This window comes from Schistocerca cancellata, chromosome 11 (assembly GCF_023864275.1).
Source record: "Schistocerca cancellata isolate TAMUIC-IGC-003103 chromosome 11, iqSchCanc2.1, whole genome shotgun sequence".
In the NCBI taxonomy this organism is placed as follows: domain Eukaryota; kingdom Metazoa; phylum Arthropoda; class Insecta; order Orthoptera; family Acrididae; genus Schistocerca; species Schistocerca cancellata.
Genome location: NC_064636.1, coordinates 171,440,641 through 171,464,186, shown reverse-complemented (window position 1 = coordinate 171,464,186; position 23,546 = coordinate 171,440,641). Strand labels below are relative to the sequence as shown.

The 23,546-nt window shown below is 41.2% G+C and overlaps 1 protein-coding gene across 3 annotated transcripts in view; it reads right to left on the bottom strand.

Moving 5' to 3' along the window:
* LOC126108733 (uncharacterized) overlaps positions 1-23,546 on the bottom strand; it is a 131,424-nt gene that overhangs the window by 101,086 nt on the left and 6,792 nt on the right. For all 3 annotated transcript variants that reach the window (XM_049914071.1, XM_049914069.1, XM_049914070.1), the window contains exon 3: positions 14,952-15,014. In XM_049914071.1, the coding sequence (XP_049770028.1) occupies positions 14,952-15,014 (63 nt within the window). The remainder of the gene's footprint in view (positions 1-14,951; positions 15,015-23,546) is intronic.

The following is a 23,546-nucleotide window of genomic DNA, read 5'->3' as shown; positions in this document are numbered from 1 at the left end:
AAATCGTAAAGGGAGACCAAGAGATGAATACACTAAACAGATTCAGAAGGATGTAGGTTGCAGTAGATACTGGGAGATGAAGAAGCTTGCACAGAATAGAGTAGCATAGAGAGCTGCATCAAACCAGTCTCTGGACTGAAGACAACAATAACAACAACAAGATTTCATGACAACGTTCTCCTCCTCCCAAATATCACAGCCATGTTACTGATGTAGTGGACTACGGAGGCTTTATCAACTATAAAATTGCTTATTTAATGTCTAAATTTGATTGTGGAATTGTCCTAAATTTGTACAAATAAAAATAAATAAAATGGTTTTGATTGCACCACTAGCAATCCTCCAGAACTCTCAGTAAAGAGCGTACTCTATTCCATCTACAAAGATACTCTGCAAGCCACCATAAGGTGTGGCATTAAGGGTATCCTGTATCACTAGTCATTTCCTTTAATGCTCCACTCCCAAACACAACCTCAAAAAACAACACTTTGTACTATATTCCTCCATATGAGCCCTAATTACTCATATGTTATCTTCGTGGTCTGCATGTGCAATGTATGTCAGCAGTAGTAGAATAGTCTGGCAGTCAGCTTCAAATGATTGTTCTACAATTTTTTTCAATAGTGTTTCTCAAAAAGAATGTCACCTTCCCTGCAGGGATTCCCATTTGAGTTCCCAAAGCATCTCATTAACACTCATTTTGTTTGAACCTGCAAGTAACAAATCAATCAGCCTGTCACTGAATTGCTTCAATGTATTACTTCAATCTGATCCAGTACGGGTCGCAAACATTCAAGAATAGACCCCACCAGCATCCTAAATGCAGTCTCCTTTACAGGTGAACCATTCTCTTCTAAAATTCTTCCAATAAACTGAAATCGATCATTATCTCCCCTAGTACAGTTCTCACACGTTTGTTCCATTTCATATTGCTTTGCAACTTTCCACTCTGATATTTAAATACCTTGACTGCATCAAGCAGGACACTACCAATACTATTTTCAAAAATTGCAGGTTTATTCTTCCCATTCATTCATATTAACTTACATTTTTCCACATTTAGAGCCATCTGCCATCCATCACATCAATCAGAAATTTTTTCTTAGTTGTCTTGTATCTTCCTACAGTCACTAACCTTTGACACCTTACCATACACCACACCATGATCAGCAAGTAACCACAGTTTGCTGACCACCCAGTCCACCAAATCATTTACACATATAGAAAACAGCAACAGACCTATCACGCTTCCCTTGAGCAATCTTGATGATACCCCTGGCATCGAGAACTTCATACTGGGTTCGATTAAGCCACTCACATATCTGTGAACTTATTCCACATTCTTCATACTTTCTTTACCAGCCTGCAATGCCTTCCAGAAATCTAGAAGTATGGACTCTGCCTGTTGTAGTTCATTCATACTTCACAGTATATAATGTGAGAAAAAGCCAAGTTGAGTTTCACATAAGCGATGCTTTCTAAAACCATGCTGATTCATGGTCATAGGCTTCTCAGTATCAAGAAAGTTTAATATATTCAAACTGAGAATATGTTCAAGGACTCTGAAGCAAACTGAAGTTAGCAATATTGGGCTGTTATTTTGTGGGTCTGTTCTTTTACCCTTCTTATATACTGTGGTCACCAGTGCATTTTTCCCCTCACTTGGGACTTTGTTCTGGGTGAGAGATTCATGACAACTGTAGGCTAGGTAAGTGGCCAACACTGTTCAGTGCTCTTTGTAAAAACCAACTGGGATTCTATCCAGATATGGTGATTTATTTGCTTTAAAATCTTTCAGTTGTTTCTCTAGGCCATGGATGCTTATTACTATGTCATACATATGTGAGACTGACCCAGTGTCAAATGATGGTATGTTTGCACGGTTCTCCCACGGAATGATTTCTCGAACACAAAATTTAAAACTTTGGCTTTCGTTTTGCTATCTTCATATGTCACACCAAACTGATCAACAAAGGACTGAATGAAACCCATGGTTATTGTAATATTTACCCAAAACCAGAGACCAGGGTGTATACGTGGACAAGGAAAAAAAATACCCGGATTTCCCAGTTAAAAATACACTTTCTTCCAAGTTAAAACATACTTTTTCCCTGATAACTCACAGTATACTTTCTCTCGGAACTGTATAACTTATAAGTCCTTTAAACGATTATGGTTTTATACACGGGAGTAGAATTTCCTGGCACTTTAGAAAAATAAACACAGGGGAAAAACGCTTTCTCGAAAGATCTTTGATGTGCAGCAACATGTACGCTGCACATTTTCATATTATGAAAGTATAAATTCAAATTCCACCAAACACTGCATGTTACTTTCCGAAGCACTGAAATCGAGATTGCGAAGCCCTTTTGTAAGCCAGTCATAGCTCATGTCACGTGATCTCGCCAGCTGATGACAGCAGGTATTCAGAGTTTAGGACACGTGATGTGGTCACCCAATAGCAACATCACTGTTAAGTAGTGCAAACGCACAAACACAAAAAGTTAATGGTTTAAATTATTATACATAGTGTTGCTACACGAAACGCAAAGCTTTCACATATAATATTGGTCTGTAAGATTAATACGTTGCAAGACAAGCTAAGCTTTCACATAAAACGTTGGTCTTTTATGCACATATTACAATTTAAGATATATCACAAAAATGTGCCCGTAAAATTTTTAATGATGACATAAATGTCTGATCTTCTGGGCTCAACATTCATCTAAATGGCTTGACATCAAAGAGTTGATTTTTAAATGAGAGTCAAACGCTCTGTTATTTAAGAAATGCATTGTACATTATCGCACATAGCTCCGTTGTAACTGCCAGAATGGTACTTTGATGGTAACGCTTTTCAAACCACCATTCGGAATATTTTCCCGTGATCTGTTAGAAATAGGTTCGTTTCTGCAGTTGCCGGAGAGCGCCAGATGACAGGCGTCACCGCAGTTGCGCAGCTACGGTGTCGTAGGGAGCCCATATATTCGTACATGTAAAATATTAAAAGATCTTACATTATGTCATAAAAGAAACAAGACATCAGAGGATACACCAAGAGCATCGGAATTTCATGACCCATACTAAAATGTGCACATTTAAAGTGCACATTCATATGCCCATATTCCCAGTTAAGTAGGCCACGACCCGATATCAAGCTTTTCAATGTGGTTTTTGGGATGTAAATTTTCTTGCAGTACCAGTACTGTGTTATCTCATGTTTGGTTCTTTATTATGGCATAATGCCATACGTGCTTGAAGCTGAAAATATGCAGTGAACAGTGTGTGGAATTAAACACTTCATTTCAAATATATTGTCTGACTCAGCGGAAAAGATTAATAAAAGAATATTGCTTTAGAAAACTGACAAAAATAACTTCATTGTTCTGCAAGGCAATTAATGCTTGACTGTCAGAAAGGTGGAGATCAGAAATCTGTTTTGTTTTCATTTGACGTGAAAGCAGTAGACGAAAAGGAAACAGCAAAATCACTAAATGTAAACACGGGTCATGTGGAGACTACCCATTTCCCCAGTGTAACTAAGACTGCTCTGCACATCAGCCCCGGATCTACCATATTGCCGAACTGGTGCAATACTCCGCCACTCCCTCGAGCATTTGAGATAGGACGTCAAAAATTTTAAAAAATACACTCCTGGAAATGGAAAAAAGTACACATTGACACCGGTGTGTCAGACCCACCATACTTGCTCCGGACACTGCGAGAGGGCTGTACAAGCAATGATCACATGCACGGCACAGCGGACACACCAGGAACCGCGGTGTTGGCCGTCGAATGGCGCTAGCTGCGCAGCATTTGTGCACCGCCGCCGTCAGTGTCAGCCAGTTCGCCGTGGCGTACGGAGCTCCATCGCAGTCTTTAACACTGGTAGCATGCCGTGACAGCGTGGACGTGAACCGTATGTGCAGTTGACGGACTTTGAGCGAGGGCGTATAGTGGCCATGCGGGAGGCCGGGTGGACGTACCGCCGAATTGCTCAACACGTGGGGCGTGAGGTCTCCACAGTACATCGATGTTGTCACCAGTGGTCGGCGGAAGGTGCACGTGCCCGTCGACCTGGGACCGGACCGCAGCGACGCACGGATGCACGCCAAGACCGTAGGATCCTACACAGTGCTGTAGGGGACCGCACCGCCACTTCCCAGCAAATTAGGGACACTGTTGCTCCTGGGGTATCGGCGAGGACCATTCGCAACCGTCTCCATGAAGCTGGGCTACGGTCCGCACACCATTAGGCCGTCTTCCACTCACGCCCCAACATCGTGCAGCCCGCCTCCAGTGGTGTCGCGACAGGCATGAATGGAGGGACGAATGGAGACGTGTCATCTTCAGCGATGAGGTACCCTCCGCCATACACCGTCAGGTGGCTTGTGGAGTATGGATGTAGATGAAATATTATGAGTAGGAAAGTTGCTGATCACCATATAGTGGAGATCCTGAGTCACAGATAGGCACAACAAAGTGGAAAAGAAGAGCAAATGTACAAACTGGGTGTGGCGGTGGAATGACAGCTGTGTAGTGCTGGAATGGGACCAGAGAATGGGCTGGATGGGTGAGGACAGTGACTAACGAAGGATGAGGCCACAAGGGTTACTGGAACATAGGATGTATTGCAGGGAAAGTTCCCACCTGCGTGATTCAGAAAAGCTGGTGTTAGTGGAAAGGATCCCTATGGCGCACTGTGAAGCAGTCATTGAAATGAGGGATATCATATTTAGCAGCAAGTTGAGCAACAGGATAGTTCACTCATTTCTTGGTCACAGTTTGTCGGTGGCCACTCATGTGGACAACCAGCTTGTTGGTTGTCTTGCCTATATAGAATACAGCACAGTGGTTGCAGCTTAACTTGTAGACCACATGAATAGTTTCACAGGTAGCCCTCCCTGGCCTTGATGGGATAGGTGATGTTAGTGACTGGGCTGCTGCTGCTGGTGGTGGTGGTGGTGGTGGTGGTGGTGGTGGTGGTGGGAAAATGTATGGGACACACCTTTCATCTAGGTCTATTACAGGGGTATGGGCCATGAGGTAAGCAATTGGGAGCTGGGGTAGCTTAAGGATGGACGAGTATATTGTGTAGGTTCGGTGGATGGTAGAATAACCAGTGTGGGAGGGGTGGGAGGGATAGTGGGCAGGACGTTTCTCATTTCAGGGCAGGATGAAATGCAATCCAAACCCTGCCAGAGAATGTAATTCAGTTGCTCCAGCCCTGGGTGGAACTGAGTTACAAGGAGAATGCTCCTCTGTGGCCAGACAGTGGGACTTTGGGAGGTGGTGGGAGACTGGAAAGATAAGGCACAGGGGATTTGTTTTTGTATAAGGTTAGGAGGATAATTACAGTCAGTGAAGGCTTCAGTGAGACCCTCGGTATATTTCGAGAGGGACTGCTCACCACTGCAGATGCAACAACCACAGGTGGCTAGGCTGTACGGGAGGGACTTCTTGGTATGGAATGGGTGGCAGCTGTCGAAGTGGAGATATTGCTGGTGGTTAGTAGGTTTGATATGGACGGAGATACTGATGTAGTCACCTTTGAGGTGGAGGTCTGCCTCTACAAATGTGGCTTGTTGGAATGAGTAGGACCAGGTGAAGTGAAAGGAGGAAAGTTTTTGAGGTCCTGGAGGAATGTGGATAGGGTGTTCCAACCTTTGCTCCAAATAGCAAAGATATCATCATTGAATCTGAACCAGGTGAGGGGTTTAGGATTCTGGGTTTTTAGAAAGGATTCCTCTAGATGGCCCATGAATAGATTGGCATAGGATGGTGCCATGTGGGTGCCCAGAGCCATATCCTAGATTTGTTTGTAGGTAATGCCTTCAAAGGAGGGAAGTAATTGTGGATGAGAATACAGTTGGTCATGGTAACTAGAAATGAGGTTGTTGGTTTGGAATCCGTCGGGCATTAAGAATGATAGTTTTCAATAGTGGTAAGGCCATGGGCATTAGGAATGTTAGTGTAAAGGGAAGTGGAATCAATAATGATGAACAAGGCATCATGTGGTAAAAGGACAGGAACCATGGAGAGTCGGTGGAGGAAATGATTGGTATCTTTTAAATAAGAGGGTAGGTTCCGGGTAACAGGTTGAAGGTGTTGGTCTATGAGAGCAGAGATTCTCTCAGTGGGTGCACAGTAACTGGCCAAAATGGGGTGTCCTGGGTGATTAGGTTTATGGACTTTAGGAAGCATGTAGGAGGTTGGAGTACAGGGACTGGTAGGGATGAGTAGAGACATGGACTTTGGGGAGAGGTTCTGGGATAGACCTAAGGATTTGAGTAGTGACTAGAGATCCTGCTGGATTACTGGAATGGGGTCACTGTGGCAAGGTTTGTAGGTGGACATACCTGACAGTGGGTGGAGTCCTTTCACCAGGTAATCCTTGCAGTTCAAAACAACAGTGGTGGAGCCTCTGTCAGCAGGTAGTATTAAAATGTCATGATTAGTTTTTAGATGGTGGACTGTGGTTCTTTCTGAGGATGTAAGGTTAGTCTGCATGTTGAGGGATTTGAGGAATGATGGTGAGGCAAGGTTTGAGGTTAAGAAATTCTGGAAAGTTAACAGGGGTGGTTTGGGGACCATGGGGGTGAATCACAGTTGGATGGAGGAGTGAATTGAGTTAGGCAAGGTTCAATATTGGTCTTTGGCTGAGTCTGATTGGTAGGTTTGGTGGCAAGAAAGTATTTCCACTGTAGGGACAGGGGGAAGGAGAGAAGGTCTTTACCAACTACTGGATGTTTGAATTTGGGACTGAGGTAAAAGGTGAGGCCTTTGGAAAGGACTGATATTTCTGTGGAGCTAAGGCTTCTGGAGGAACAGTTCATGACTGTGTTGCGGGTCTGTTTAGGTTCTCGATTCTGTGTGGTGGTGGAAGGGAGTTTTGGAGGGTGGGTTAAGTGTGTAGGTCTGTGAGATAGGGTTTGTCAGCTATGAGGGAATGTGGGGGAGGTTTGGAGGCTGTTGTAGAGGTGGCGGGCAGTGGTACTCCAATGCGGAAGTAGGAAGTGAGCAAGATGGAGAACTTTTTGAGGTGACAGCAAGCATGTTGTTCAAGTTCCAGCTGGGCAAGAGTTGCAATGTGTGTTATGGGTTCCAGGAATTTGGGATTGCATAAATTTTGTGGATGGAGAGAAGATTATCCTAGGAGGTTTGGGATTGGTTGATATGGTTTCGCAGGACTATGTTAGTGAGGGCTAAGAATTGGTGGAATCTGAACAAATGGAGGTCATTGTGCAAGGAGAGGTGGCAGGCAGAAATGGGTAAATTGATGATCATGCCCTTAGGGGGGGATTCCACAAGCCAAGCACTGTATGTGGCACTGGGATCTGGACAGGGATAAGGAAACCTTTCTGTAATGATGCAGGTGGAAATAGCTAGGATCAATAGTGGTGGAAAAATTCGAAAAATTATATTAATGTATATTACATCTGAAAAAAAAGGATGGAAACAAAGGAAACAAGATTAAATCTGAGGGAGTTGACAATAGCAAAACACGAAACCTCAGTAAAATTGGCGTGAAGTCACGAGAATCAAACCAAATAACAACTAATAAAAACATACATATTACTGTGGGTAGCAGGTCAGAGGCTGGATAAGTATGAAGGAGGGGGATGGTAGATGTGACTGAATGGTGGAGTTAGTGGGTGCAAACTGGGATAGAACAGAACAGAGAACATGTTTGGTGGGGAGGGGTTCATAGGAAGAGATACAGTATCGTGTTGCACCGGAAAGGGGCGGGAGTTAACACGCACACCCTCAACCTCCGTTAGCCACTGTTGTCACCCACCCAGCCCCTTCCTGATTCCCATTCCAGCACTAAACAGCCATCATTCCACCAACACACTCAGTCTTTTTATTTCCCCCCTTTTCCATTACTCCCCCCCCCCCCCCCCAAAAGAAGAGGAGGAAGGACTGGATACATGTGATGTATAAAAGAAGCGAAGGATTAAGTACTAATCCAGGTAGATTCTATAATTATAACTCTGCAAACATCCAAGTAAATTCTGAGAAATGTGGAGTGCACTCTTAATAAGACCAGTAACTGCACAGTGAGTATTTGACAATTGTGGTGACTTCTAGAATCCACCATCTAATTGAAGCTTACCAGCAGTGACACACATTTAAAAACAAATTTTCAGAAGTTTTGTGTAAGTGACATGAGACAACATCTGGATATAGCATAAGTGTTATAATAACTGCTTTGGATTTTTCACATGTTCCAGACACTAAGTATAATTAATAATAGCATTATGCTGCATTAAGATTCTGCAACATTCTACTGTGTAATAAAAATCACTTTCAAAATAGTCATTTTAATGTTTCACTTTGTAAAAGGTACTGCAATTAAAACCACTTAGGGTTACGTTCATTTCAATGCAAAATTCCACCCATGTAAACCTTTGATATTCACAACGGTAACAGTTTCAATCCCTTTGGTCCCTTAATGAACTTGTATTCATCATTTAATAAACTTGTCAGTATCCATTGCACGCAACAGGCACACTGCACGACTGTTTCTAAAACCCAATCAGGATGGTATCTGCCTGTCTGTTGCGTGTATATGCATGTAGTAGTACTAGTGCTGACTTGCTTTCAGTTTGAGTGCTTCCAATGTTATGCGCATTTCAAACTGACAATTTTAAACGCGACTTGAGGTGACAGAGCTGTAAGACAACACTTTCAGTCTGAGTGCTACATTAATTACTGTGGACCGTGTTATGCTCTACCCGCTGGTGAAGCTGACCTGTTTTTAAACCGAATGGACGGCAGTGACAATGAAAATATGCTCGAGTGGTGGAAGCCTTACTGTAGTCTTTTTCCCAAAGTTGGTATTCTAGTGAAAATGTTATCTTATATTCCAGCCTCAACTGCAGCAACTGAAAGCAGTTTCAATGTGGTGTCTTGGATAGACTAAGTGAACTTCACCTGAAATGATTCCATATCATCACAATTCATTGTAAATACTATGCTAACACAGAACAATTAGGGCACTTTTTTTATTTGTAATTTCTTAAGTGATAAAACTAGCATGTGTAAATTTGCATCAATAAAGCAACTGGTGTTATGAAAACTTGCAATATATTTTTGCATTCAGATACAGATCATCATTATGAAAGTTGATAGTTACCTAGCTTTCTGCAGATCTTCACTATTTCCAAATCTTTGTTGTCATTCAAAGCAACCTTTTTTCTCCAGAGATCATAATCATGTTGCAATTAGTGGCTACTATGCACTTCACTGCAGATGGATACATAGCTCAAACTTTAGTGGGAATCAGTGAGATGTCATGCAAAATGAGGACATTGAGCAGGGGCACTACATCAGTTGTATGTGAATTTGTTGAGAACTGGGGTCTGACATACGCATGCTAGGGTAGTCCATGCAGTTGAGATTACCATTGTCTCTGGACGGTGTAGTGGTCAGTGTGTCTGCCTTGTGACTATGAGACCTGGGTTCAAATCATGGTCTGGCACAAATTTTCAACTTTCCTCAATGATGCAAATCAATGCCCATTGGCAGCTAATATCTTTAAAGCCCCCCAGAAAGCTGTATCTTCCAATTAAAATAGCACAAACTGTGTTTTCTCAGAAAGTATTTGAGCAAGGAAGTTGAAATTTTTATAGATTATTTATTGGAGTATTGGCTACAACTTAACACAGGGATTTTTAAGAATTTGAATTCAGTTGTTAGAGATTAATTTTTTCTATTTTAATGAAAATTCACTACTTTTTTGTGCCATTTTTTATTTATAAAGTCAACAATATACAGGTTTTTGGAAAAAGGTCGAGTGAAATTATGCAGAAGGTACTGTGTAACATTTCCTGAAAATTTGAAGCAAATTGGGTACGAAGATCCTGAGAAAACATGTTATTTGTATGAAAAAAAAAAACTTTTGCAAATCGAGTGACAAAGTTTGGATTGGCTTTTTAGTGCATTCCAGATTCATAGAATGAATTATCTTCATCTTCTGTTAACTTCTCCTCCAGCTTCGTCTTTCTCCTCCTCCTGTTTACTCTGGCTTGTATTTCTAGGCTATTTATAGCCCTATAATAGCCCAAAGATGTTCATGGCTAAAGCCAACATCGTTCTTGCCACATTGAAACTTATCTTCATTCCCATATTCTGAGATACTTTGCACCTTACAATGTTGCCATCTCTGAAAGTAGCAACAGCATCAACACACACCAAAGTGAAGTGATTTGAATCCAACAAACACATTCTTGGGGATTCTTGACCATATAACATTATTTACACTTTCATTGGGGTTTTGAGTTTTTTTCCATGAAGATACTTTTTTAAAAGTTCAGATGGTGCTAAGTATCTGAAAACAGGTTTCATCACATCCATTACTGCACAGGGCAGCGTATGTTTATGAGTGTACACTTCACCAGTTAGCAATCCCTTGGTGTACTTACAACTGTTTGGGGGAACTTTCATCAGTTGAAAACTATGAAAATAAAGAGCCCAAACAGCCTTCTTCATTTCATTTACACTGTGTGTGTGTTGACAAATAGCCATTCCATAATAGTTCTGTATTTTATCAATTACATTGTCAGTTAACCTTCCCTTCCCACCCAACCCTTTACCATCACCGAGTTTCTTTCTTTTTTCGTACAAAGTTTTCGGTCACCGAAGTCCTGATCCCATTTGTTTCTGTATTTGTCCAATACACACAAATTTCTGCACAACAACATCATCACCATAGGGCTTCAGTTCTTCAACATGTCTGAAACTTTCAGAATCACTGTCGCCAAGGTAATCCACATGTCAGGCTTTATCACAAACAACAAAATGTTGAAATATACTTTTAACACCAGCCACTTCCACTCCTCCACTACTGCCACTACAGTTAGCTGTGCAATTATTTTCATGTGTACCTATATTTTTTGTGAACACCTACAATATATAGATGTTACTGCTACATCTAAAGCTTTTCCTGTATACGTACTGGTGGCAGATACTACACCCAGAAGAGATGTGTGTCTCCCTTTATGCCAGGTACCATTGAATGCTGCAGTGAAGTCTCTATTACAACCTTATTCTATTACTGTCTCTTCCACAGCTTTCTTCACAGATTCTATATAGACATCATCTACTTTAGACCCAATAAATGTATTATTGTTCATAAATTTGGCTGGGGGATTTGGATGATTTATCATGCCACAGAAAACTGCACCTGCAGAAGCACTCTACCAACTATATGCAAGGCATAAATGAAACTTATGTTGTGTTCATAGATTTCGCTACCATTTTCTTCATTTGGTATTACTGGAATGCTGTTCCAAAAGAGGGTCATGTATGAACATTTACCACACACCAGTTCCATTTCACTGGAAAGTCCTACATGATTTTTTTGTAGAAAGTTCCAGACTGACTGTACTACACTGAATACACTTACACAATACGCAAAATTTCTGTTGAGAACTGACATATCAAATATTTCATTCACATCTGATTTGCCCATAAAAAATTCATACTTTTCACTAACTGAACCAAGCTTCCTTTGTGAAGTACTTTCCTTCTCACTTTCATTGCAATGGGCAGGTGTACCAGCAAGGTTAGGTTCACACACTTGGTTATCATCTTTATTGTTTACAGTAGCAACATCTACCTTTCGCTTTTCAACATTTCTCTTTTTCTTAAAAGCCTTCAGAGGATATCTAGCCACTTTACATTTACCCATAATTATCCTTTAATAAAGCACGTGCCACTGGTGGTAACAAGCCCCTCAGAAACTAGTGAAACTAAGCTTCTCAGATTCAATAATATGTTTGTGTTGCAAACATATCACTATACTTCAAACATTTTTTACCACACGTAACTACAGAGTTATGGAAACATTTATTTTGATTCCATGTGTGTTAGTTGTGACTGTTTGACATTTCTTTATTACATGAGAAAGTATTTGTTAGTTTGCCTGTGGTAATGGTGGGTGCTTTAAACCTATTTATTTGCATCGTTCAGTTCTAATATATCTTACAGCTTGCATGTAATTTAAGGCATAAGGTAACAACCAACTACATAGTACATATGCTGAGTCATTGAAAGGCACATCAACAATACTGAGTACTTTGCTACATTTCCCACAGACACTATTTCAGAACTACAACCTGGTTTCTCACGGGCTGACTACATTGTGCCAGCACTGGGAATAAGCATAGTAAACAATTCCCCATCATCAATGGTTATGGGACCCAGTCCTATTCTTGCAGAAGAATCGATTTTTTTCGAAAAGGCCATCATACAGAATTACAAAATCATTCAACAAGGTTTTTTTAAATCTACTAGATACATCTGTAGTTTTGTACAAATTTCCTTTGGCTTTTCCTACAAACTGGAATGACATTAGCCTCCTCCTATAACAAGACAAACCACTATCCAATAAATTAACAATTCTAGTGCCAGAGACGGGGGTCAGTTCAAAACATTTTTTACTGAATCTGGTAGCTATGTTTTTACATCATGTGGCCTCCTCTTTGTTCAGCATCTATGGTGAGTATCCCATATGGAATCTAAAATTATGTAGCTATTTATTCTAGTTTCTTTTTTCAAATATTATGTGTCAAATGCTACTCACACTTAATGAGAGTAACTCTGGACCTTATTGGTAAATGCTTCTGCACTTTTCTAGTAGTAAGTGGCTCAATGGGTAAGTGCAAGGCTTCAAATCTGAAGATCTTTATTCATTAAACTATAAGTACCTTGTAATTGGCTGCATAAATCAGTTCACAGGTAGAAAGAGAACAATTTCATACCACAGCCAGTAGGATTGTCCACAGTAGAAAACTGCAGTGCTGAAAACCTGCAGATTGGTGACAGCTTTACCTGTTTTATGTTTACTTTATCTGACATTTCACAACTATTCCCCTCAGTGACAAAAGCAGATGACCGATCCTTGGCTCTGTCACATACCCCTGTTAACTACTTATTAGCCTTGCAAAAGAGCTTTACAAATCTAAAACATATGAGGATGCATCCCACATGGAATCTGCAACATGATTAGCTTTCTGTACACCACAACGTCAGCAAACAGCAACAGAGAAGCTAAGAGCAGTCTTATAAAACATCTCTGAGGCACTTTCTCAGGAACTCTGGAGCAAATGACTGTTAAGGATATTGGTATGTCATTTCACAGGTATATTCTTCTACCATCTCTATATAAGAAAGTCACCTGCACCTTTTCCCAACCACTTGGGACTTTGCACTAGGCAAGATATTTGTATTAAATGCAAATGAAGTTCAGAGCCAATGCTGTAGAGTGCTCTCTGGAAAACTGATTTGTTATTCCATTCGGACATGGCAACTATTTTGTTATCAATTATTCCAGCTGCTTCTCTACACCTGGGGCTCATTGCTATGTCCCCAATACAGGAGTCTGTGTGACAGTCTAACAGTACATTTGTATGATCCTGTGCGAAATTTAAAACTTCAGTTTTCCCGTTGCTGTAGTCCAAAGCTACACCAGACAGGTCAATGATTGACTGGATAGAAGCCTTCAACTAACTTAGTGATTTTATGTAGAACCAGAAATGTCTCGTGTTTTCAGCAAAATCTGTTGCTGAAGTATGATTGTGGCAATTGTATGCTTCATGCATAGACTTTACAGACACATCAATTTCCACTAACTTCTGCCTGTCTTCACCGTGCGTACTTTATTTCACCAGGAGTACAGCAGTCTGCTTCGTCAGCATTTACCAAATTTTGTTATTAAATCACAGTGGATATTTTCTGTCTGTACTCCAGTTACCTTTGCCTTTTGAGGGCAAGGGCTCTACCATCTGAGCTACCCAAGCACGACTCATGCCCCGTCCTCACAGCTTCACTTCTGCCAGTACCTTATCTCCTACCTTCCAAACTTTACAGAAGCTCTCCTGCGAACCTTGCAGAACTAGCACTGCTGAAAGAAAGGATATTGTGGAGACACAGCTTAGCCACAGCCTGGGGGATGTTTCCAGAATGAGAAGCTATGAGGACGGGGTGTGAGTCGTTCTTGGGAAGCTCAGATGGTAGAGCTCTTGCCCATGGAAGGCAATGGTCATGAGTTTGAGTCTCGGTCCGGCACACAGTTTGAATCTGCCAGGAAGTTTCATATCAGCATACACTCTGCTGCAAGTGAAAATCTCATTCTAAAGTCCATTCAATGTTTGCCAATATTCCTCATGTACATCATGTTGGAAGTAAATGACATCCACTTGTCATCTAAGTGGGATGCTAACAACTGTTTATCTGCTCTTTCTAGCAAAGCTATTCTCCTAGCCTTCTTGAAGGATTCATTAACTATGGTAACCATCGTCAGTGTGCTGACATCTTCACTCATGCATCTCTGTACTGATACTGTCTATAAAGAAAAGCCTGTTCATAGCAACAAAGTCTAAAATATTTCAAATGTGTACGGGCTATCAAACTAGCTGCTCAGGAGTGTTGTCAGAAAACTGTTCAAATGTACATCACAAGACCGCCTGTCCATACTAGCTGCTTAGTCTCTACTCAGTAGGTTAAAATCACCTGTTATTTCTGCACTGAGCGCAGTTTTTTTTAATGATTCTGTAACTGTCACAGGAGTATTGCATAGTGAATAAAAACATCCCATTTTGAGTTCACATAGACAAATTATGGTTTGAGTCTTGCACTTGGCACCAATTTTAGTCACTTCATCAACACAATCTCATCTAATTCTTATTTATGCTTATAATGTAAAGAAGCAATTCTACAAACATACATGCTATACTGCTTCACCTCCTCAAAGATAATTGCTTAAATCCATATAGCATAAAGTGTAAAAATTATTCTATTTTGCATACTGTGAGTCCACCGTGTTTACCCCAAAGCAAAAACATGACTGCTATTGTGAGTATATACACATTTGTCAGTCATCTCATTATTCTCACCACAACTCAGCAATGCTTAATTCCATGCAGTCACATAAATTCTAAAATTACCTCTTTATTCGCACCAACCTCCAACTCTTCTTTTACATTCATGCTGGATGGGTAAACCTGATCCTGTGGGAACAATAACAAACTGTAATGAGTGCATTTAAGCAGTCACAATCCCCACATATTATATAAATTATCATCTATATTAAGTTCAGCCATGGTACTTCTTAACAATTAATTAGTATTGGGTGGTTATAATTAAACTTTCCCTATTTAACACATTATAACATGGGATCTAATTACTGTACACGTACCAAACTTGGTAGTGTTAATGTCGAAAGTATGGGGTGCATGATTTCCATATTATCAAAACAACAGTAACTCTGAAGTTGCACTTCGAGAACATTGCCAGCTAAAAGGGTATGAAAGGGTCATCTTTTTCCACCTGCTGTGTGGAGCATGTAGTAGTAGTAGTTCAAATCAACTGGAAAACTGGGCATCACTCCAGGAAGAGGCTGATGACCAGTTGCACCACAGCACTGTGTGTGCTGTGCCACGACAGTTGGACATCCCAGGGTTCACTGTACTGAAGGTGCTTTAGACCATTCTCAAATGATATCCACGCAAGACCCCTATAATACAGCAGCTTGCACCACAGGACACACAACGCCATATTGACTTCACTCTCCACTTTCTCGAAAGCACTGAAGTTGATGAGGGCTGGCTCTGGACCATCCTATGAACAGATGAAACTTATTTTTCTCTGACAGGTGAGGTGAACATACACAACTGCTGATTGAGGGGATCTTCACCTCCAATCACTGTGCATGAAGCTCCTTTGTATGGTGAACGTATCACCATATCGTGTGACTTCACGGCTAGTCATCATTGGCCCATTCTTTTTTAAAAAGATTGGCACCCACAGAGCAAAGATGTGCAGTGTGACTGGCCAAAACTACTGTGATATGCTTTGCCAGCATGTCATACCCAACCTATAGAAGAGATGCATTGAACTCAACAGTTTTGATGCAACATGGGTCCCCACCGAACATTACTCGTTTAGTTCATCTGCTTCTTCTAAACACATTTGGAAACAATTGCACTATCAGTTGACTGTTTCAAATGCTTCACCAGCATGATCACCTGATTACTTTCCCTGTGATTTCTGGTCATGGGGCTACCTGAAGGACAGAGTTTGCCAGGGGGAACACACACACGTGCTGATATGAAGCCCAGCATATCAAGAGAGGTAGCCAGCATACCTATGGACACGCTTCATTCGGCTGTGCACAATGCAATCCTGCGCATTCAGACTCTTCTGGACACTGATGGGTGCCATACTGAGCCCCTTTTGTAGCAGTAGTAGTGCCCATATGTAATGGTATGATGTTCCGTAGCAGCCCATCAAAAGTGCTTCAACTGAATAGATTCTGCATTATTTCTCTTCCCTTTGTCCTTGACATTAATGCAACCAAGTTTGGTACTTGAATGGTAATTAAATTCCATGTCATAATATGTTAAATATGGAAAGTTTAATTGTAAGCACTCCGTAGATCTGGCAAAGTGTTCCCTCCAGAGTGCAAAAACTTGTACAACTCATTAATGACAAAACATCTGAAAATTCATTATGATCTTGCATTTCAGCCCTTTCCCTCTGCTATTATTTTCAATCACATTTTCTAGTTTCATAATCTCCACATGTAAATAGTGGTAGCATTATCAAATAAAATAATAAAGCTAAAATCTGAAACATTAAAATCAATGTTGTTCATATCAAGTAAGAGAATACAATGTACGCTACTGTTTGAGGGAGAAGAAACTGAACTGTCATGTACCACACCACTCTTCCTACTTTTAAGATCAGAATCGTGGTATGTCTATAACAGTTAAATCAAAACCTTTTTCTTCACTGAACACTTATTTCTGATAACAAACAATTAATGCACACACAAATATTTAACACTTATTTACTTAGCACTCCTATTACTTTTCTAACATCAAAAAATTCTATGTTAAACCACCCATCACACTAGCTGTAACTCCACTCCAAACATAATACAAAGAACTCCACACTACTCTTACATTCCCTTCTACATCTTTTTCCAGACTTGTCCAAAAATTTAGGAAGCAAAGGAAAAACAATAAAGCGTTCAGGGCAGGGAATTACAATTTCCACTAACTGATGATGTTAATGATTCACTATGCCATCATGCACCACTATTACAGTGCCATTATGAAAATCATCCATTACTCACACATTCCCTTTTATTAGGTGACATTCTAATATTATTTATTTTCTAAAGAGTATCAATCAAATCAACTTAATGCAGAAAGTCAGGCTCCCTGCATCAAGAAACTATCTGTTAATAAAAGCAGGATATACTACTAGCAGGAAAAAATGAAATATTACTTTGGTAACAACTCAAATGTGCCAAAATATTAGGCCCTACACATATTGTGAGGGTACTAAAATATTGTACCTCCAGAAACACCTAATACAAACCCTAAGACACAATTAAGTTCTAATTTTACATACTCTTTGCAGACATTTGTGTCAATAATCTGTAGGAAAATAATAAACTCTTATGTCTTGGTCTTTATGAGGTGGCAAGGGCAGCACATAATAATGCTGGTCCGCAGGTTGCAAAAAACAGAAGCACTTTATCATTAAAGACATAAATGAAATGTTCACTGTTCTGGCATGAAACAGGAAATAACATTCACTTCTGGTACAATGATAATGTCTTTCCCTTTAGCTGATCAAGTGGCTCACTGTTGTGCAACTTGGTGTCCTTTTCTGGTGTCTGATTGATGTTATACAATGTGGTAGAGCCAGTATCCAGACTTGTGTCCATCTCAGTGAGTGCACACGCTGGGTGGTTTCTTTGGTGGAGTCCTTGATCACAGTAGTGGGTTAACATCCCATCAGTGATCTGAGTGGTGCTTAAGACTGCCACTAACGAAGCTAACAATGAGCTACGGGAGAGAGACGGGGCCCCAGACTGAGAAGACATAAAGAGAGAGAGAGAGAGAGAGAGAGAGAGAGAGAGAGAGAGAGAGAGAGAGAGAGAGGGGGGGGGGGGGGGGGGTCACAACCGCAACCATCCTGCCCTGCTCCACTACAAATGCAGAACATTATATTTCGAAATAAAAACCACTTTCATGGAGGAAACTGAGGACCAGCTCAACCAAGCATGAATTGTCTGGTAAAATTAAAATTAAAGTAAGTATCTGGAAGGCTGTACTTAGCACAAAAGGCCAAAAAAAGGGGACATCCCACCAATATGTGGGATACCGTCAGTTCAGCTTCAGAACCACATTGTGAGGGTGATTTGTTTCACAGAAGCAAACAATGGGTGGAGCCTGGTAACACCAATGCATAAACGGCATGAAACACTGGACTCCTTCCCAGAAGAGCAGAAGGAAGAGTGCCAAACTGCAGTAGATCACTGATTGTGCAGAGTTTATTACAGGGAGCAGAAGTGCACCAGATGTCATTCCACTTTTGGGCAGAGAGAGATTTGACATAGATCCACTGATCTGCAGCTGGAGTCACAGAAGGGAATGAGGCGTAAATGCTTTTCTAGCCAAACAGTCAGCCAGTTCATTCCCTTGGGATGCCCACATGACTTGGGACCCAGAGAAAGACATCTGAGCAGGTGGCACGGCCATGGACAGAGGAAAGGCAATAGGTAGCAGAGACCAAAGGGTGATGGGTGTAGCATCAGTTGATAGCTTGCAGGTTGCTGATTGAGTTGGCACAAATTAAAACACTGTGGACGAAGGCCTCATAAACAAAATGCTCTGTGAATGGCTAGAAGCTCTGCTGTGAAGACACTACATGATCCTGAAAATAAATGGTGTTCTAAGCTAGCACGAGATGTGAAAGCGTATCCCAACTTATCTATCATCTTAGAACCATCAGTGTAGAAAATGGTGGCACCCTGAAACTCTGCAAGGTCAGCAGATAGAAGACACCGGAAAACCATAGGTATGGCAGAGACCTTATGTCCCTGGAATAGGTAGGTCCTAATCCACGGTCTAGGCTCCATCGAAGGGGGGGGGGGGGGGGAAGGGAGGGGGGGAGGAAATGCGTGGGGGCGCAGATGAGGTGTAGGGCACAGATGAGGTGTAGGGTGGAGCTGGCATTGAGCCCGAATTGTGAGCACTATCAGCTAGCTGCCCTGTAGTATCATAAGTAATCTGGTGAAAGGGTTTCTGTGAGGTGTCATGTAACATGTGAACAAGTGTCATATGGCATGCAGATGAAATGTGCTGTGTTCGTGGCACCACCATCAGGTGCCTGGTTTGTTGGCAGATGATACTGGTGCCACTCGTGAGCCTGCTGGAGTCTGGCAGGTACACAGAAGGATGTGTTGCTGCTGTTGTCTGCTACTATTCGTAAGTACTTGTCTTGCCTTGGTGAATGATACCTTGGGGAATGCCAACCTGGTGGCCACAGATGTGTTCCATGGTGAGTGGCCTCATATTACATAAAACAAAAAATGTAAATAACCTTAAAATTCACTTCACACACACAGAATAATTTTGTTTATTTGCATGAAGACATGTTTCTTCATCCATAGACAGGTGCTGTAACACAAGCAGACGGAGGTCAATATTCCTGTATGTCAACCAGCACTGGCAGCATGCCTTATTGTGTGATGACCTTACCCCGTACATGTGCTGAGCCATGTCTGGTGGTGCGTCTTGTAGTTGGTTGCATTTGTGAGGAAAGAGCAGACTCATCCTACGTCTGCACAGAGTTTATGTATAAACCCGGCACAGCTTGTTGCATTGAAGGAGTGGATAGCCCTGCTTCACACATGCACCAAGTGCTTTATTATTTTTTCTCCCTTCTGACATCACTTTTTGTTGCATCTTTTCTTCTTAGTTACTGCCGTGGCGTGCACAGCCATGCAAATAAAATGGGTGGGTACCGCTGCAGAATAAGCCGCACCTGCAACATAGTTCTGGCTTGTTCCGCCAGCCGGCACTAGAGGCGGTTCCCACCAAACATGAAAGCAGCCGCGGAATACGGACGCGCGCAACCCCTTTTTCCGGCACGGATAGTAATACAATGACATCACCATCCGCCAATAGAGTATTGCCAACGGACGCCAATCCTCACGACAGAATCCGCGGAGAAAGACTAGAGCTGCCAGGTTAAATAGCTGGCAGGAAAGCAAACAGGCGTCTTTCGACCCACTGCAGACTGCTGCCATGAGGAAACATCGTCGCAGCCGTATCAGCCAGGTGCCCGTCTTCAATACGCCAGTCTTCGACCCGGAAGCGGCGCCCGACTAACACCTCGGCATCCATGGAAGAGCATCGAGAGAGCATTACCAAGGAACGTAAAATCAGTTCAGTTATAAAAGTCAATTTTATTAAGGTTGTATATTCATGTTACGATACAAAATTTTTCGGCAGGAGAAAAACCTTTTTATTTTCCAAAGAAGGTTATCTGTTGTAAAATTAAGTGGCGTCCTGGCTACACCTAATAAAGCAAATTTCATTACCACGTGGGTGTTGATCAGTGTATACAACAGTTACACATCTGGTGTTCTTGAAATGGTCAGGGACCTTTTGTTCAATTCTGCTTCCCCATTTTGTTCCTGTTTCATTCTTCTTTCAAAACCACAGATTATTTCTAGGATTTTGGTCCACTCTCTAAAGTCAAAATTATCTCACTGTATTTCTTCTCAAAATCTGTGTAGCTTTCTACCATCATTCCTACACGAGTGCACCTGGCAACTACATCTTCTGTTACCTTCCTTGTACTGAAAGTGAGCTGCTCTACAGTTCAACAAATCCCATTAGCCTCCTCTAAACTTAGCTAAATGTGTGACAATATGGATTGAACCATTTGGATAAAACTTGGCATTCTTGAGTCTTGATACCCTATGACTGTAGCTCCACTACGTATGCTACATAGCTGTGAAACTGTCTTTTTAGCACATTCCTCTATGATTTCTTCAATCTTGTTGTTATTCTTGGTGATTTCACACTTCATAGTTTACACTTTGTTATAGAGCCCATCATATTTCATGTGTTTCCACTACAGTCTTCTCAATTTTGGCAAACACATTTTATTTCTTACCTATATATGTATTCACCTGGACTTCCCTCCCTGTATATCCATCTGTTTCAATCTGATTTTGTAGTCCTGCACCCAATTCAGAAATTCTTTCCTGGCTGTTTGTTCCAGAATTATTTGTCTTTGTTCTGGCCTATCGACTACTGACAATTTCCATATTCTCTACTATCTGCTTTTCATACATTCTCTAAGTTCTTCTTTCTCCTTTAGCCACTGTACCTTTCAATCTTCCTCTTCTTATCTGCTGAGCCTGCCATTCTTCCTTCTCCTTTAGCCACTGTGCCTTCTGATCTTCAACCTTATCATCTGATCAACCTGCAATTCCTCCTTCTTCTAGGTTCTTCCATCCCTCACCTTGTTAAACACATTAATGTTTTAATTTTATTTTATGGTTTCACTTTAATACTAGACACTTTCAGCTTTTTATGATCTTTGCACAACCCTGAGGAAGGTGTAGTACTGTATGTAACAATATCTTCCCCTCCAATTTCACAGCTGTCCAACAAGCCCAAATCAGATTGGTCATTTGTTTCATTTGCCGCCATTCTTGTCATTTATTTTTCCCATTATACTCTTAACAATCACCACTGAACTTCATTAATAACTAACATGTGTTTCCAACACCATTACTTCAAATCTTCAGACAATACATCAAAAATAAAAATATTACTCATGAAAATTCTAGGGCAATAATGCTGGGCAAAATTACAACGTTGGTTCTTGTTAGGTGATGGGGCATAGTGTACATGTTCTGCAATCCTGAAAATCGCTCCATGGTGTTTTGTGACTCCTGTAATTATTGAATGTATAAATGTATTTCAGTTTATAATGACACGGTTCCTTGAATGCTTCAGTCATGTGGTTCACTACACTGGCCCCTACTGGTTCAACAATGTGCACTCCCCTACCTACTGCCAGTATATAATGTTAAAATCTTCACCGTCACTTAATTTTAACACAGCAACTTCAGTTTGTCCTCTCCTGCATTTTCCCTCATTCAAGATTATCCTGCCACTATTAACACTTTTCTAAAACAACAGTAACATCAAAACCTTTCATTTCACTGAACACTTATTTCTGATACAATTATTAAAAAAACAAACATACACCCTACCTTGGCACACCATTTAATACTATTCCAACATCATTAATTCCTTTTCATGGGACAAGAACATTTCTAACAGAAAGAAAAGAGTGCCTAGGCTAAAGGTTACACCAGTCCTATGCTGTCAGTAAGAACTATGGATTATACATGTTGGTCTCAGAAGAAGAAAAAGTCCTGGAACTGTGTTATTTATGTAGGAGCATTAGCATATCAAGACTGAAAAAACCAGTCATATTGAATAAGTGCTGAAATGAGGACAAATGAAACAGCGATAGCACAGAAAGAAAAATCATTAAACTGGTATGGTCATTTGTTGAAAACGCTACATAATTGGTAGCCAAAGACTAGATTTTGACTGGAAACTACCTTACTGACAGAAACACAGTAGACAACTTAAGTTTTGGAAACACAGTATCAATGAAACTATGAGGCGGCATGGCATATGCAAGGAGGATGTATTGGAGAGAGCTACTTGGCAGAAGATAGGAAGAATACAACAAAATAATGTTGTTAATTGATCTTTGTATTAACTGACTGCATATAATAATAATACAAATATACTAATGCAAATAATGATAACAATGATATTATATAAACATCATCATAACAAAACCATTTTTCTTCAATAATGGGAACTGCCATACTCTGATCTGCTAGACCATCATGACCACCTTCCTAAAAGCCAGTATGTCCATCTTTTGCACAGAAAGGTGGGAACACATTGTGTGGGGCCTTGGCAGGTCACTGAAAGGAGTAGGTCACATAATTCCCATAAATTCTGAGGGGTGTGTGAGTGGGGGGGGGGGGGGCAGGGCAATGAGCTTTGATGCCACGTTCTATGACATCCCAGATGTGTTCAATCAGGCACAGATCTTGCGACATGGGGAACCAGTACATCAACTGGAAATCACCACTGTGTTGCTCGAACCACTATTACATTCCCAACATTGTATCACAGTGCATCTCATTGAAAAATGCCACTGCCATCAGGACATATGGATCCTCATGAAAAAGTATATGTGGTCTGCAACCAGTTTACAATATGCCTTGGCCGACAATGCCTTGCATGAGCTCCACTCATCCCTTGATTGCCCACGTCAATGTTCCCCAGAGCATAATGCAGCTGCCACCAACTTGTCTCTGCCCCACGGTACAGGTGTCAAGGAGCTGCTCCCCTAGAATGTGATGGATACGCACATTCTCACTGGCTTGATGGGGAAGGTATCGCCTTGCATCAGACCATGCAATGCTCTGGCACTGTATCAACCTCCAGTGCTGATGGTCACATGGCTATTTCAGTCATAGTTGTCATGTTGTGGCAATAACACTGGCACAAGCACAGGTCATTGGCTGCACAGACCCATCGTTATAAGTGTTTGGTTTATTCTGTTCAAATATGCTTGTATTCTGCCCAACATTGAAGACTGATGTTAGTTCCACCTCAGTTCGCGACCTG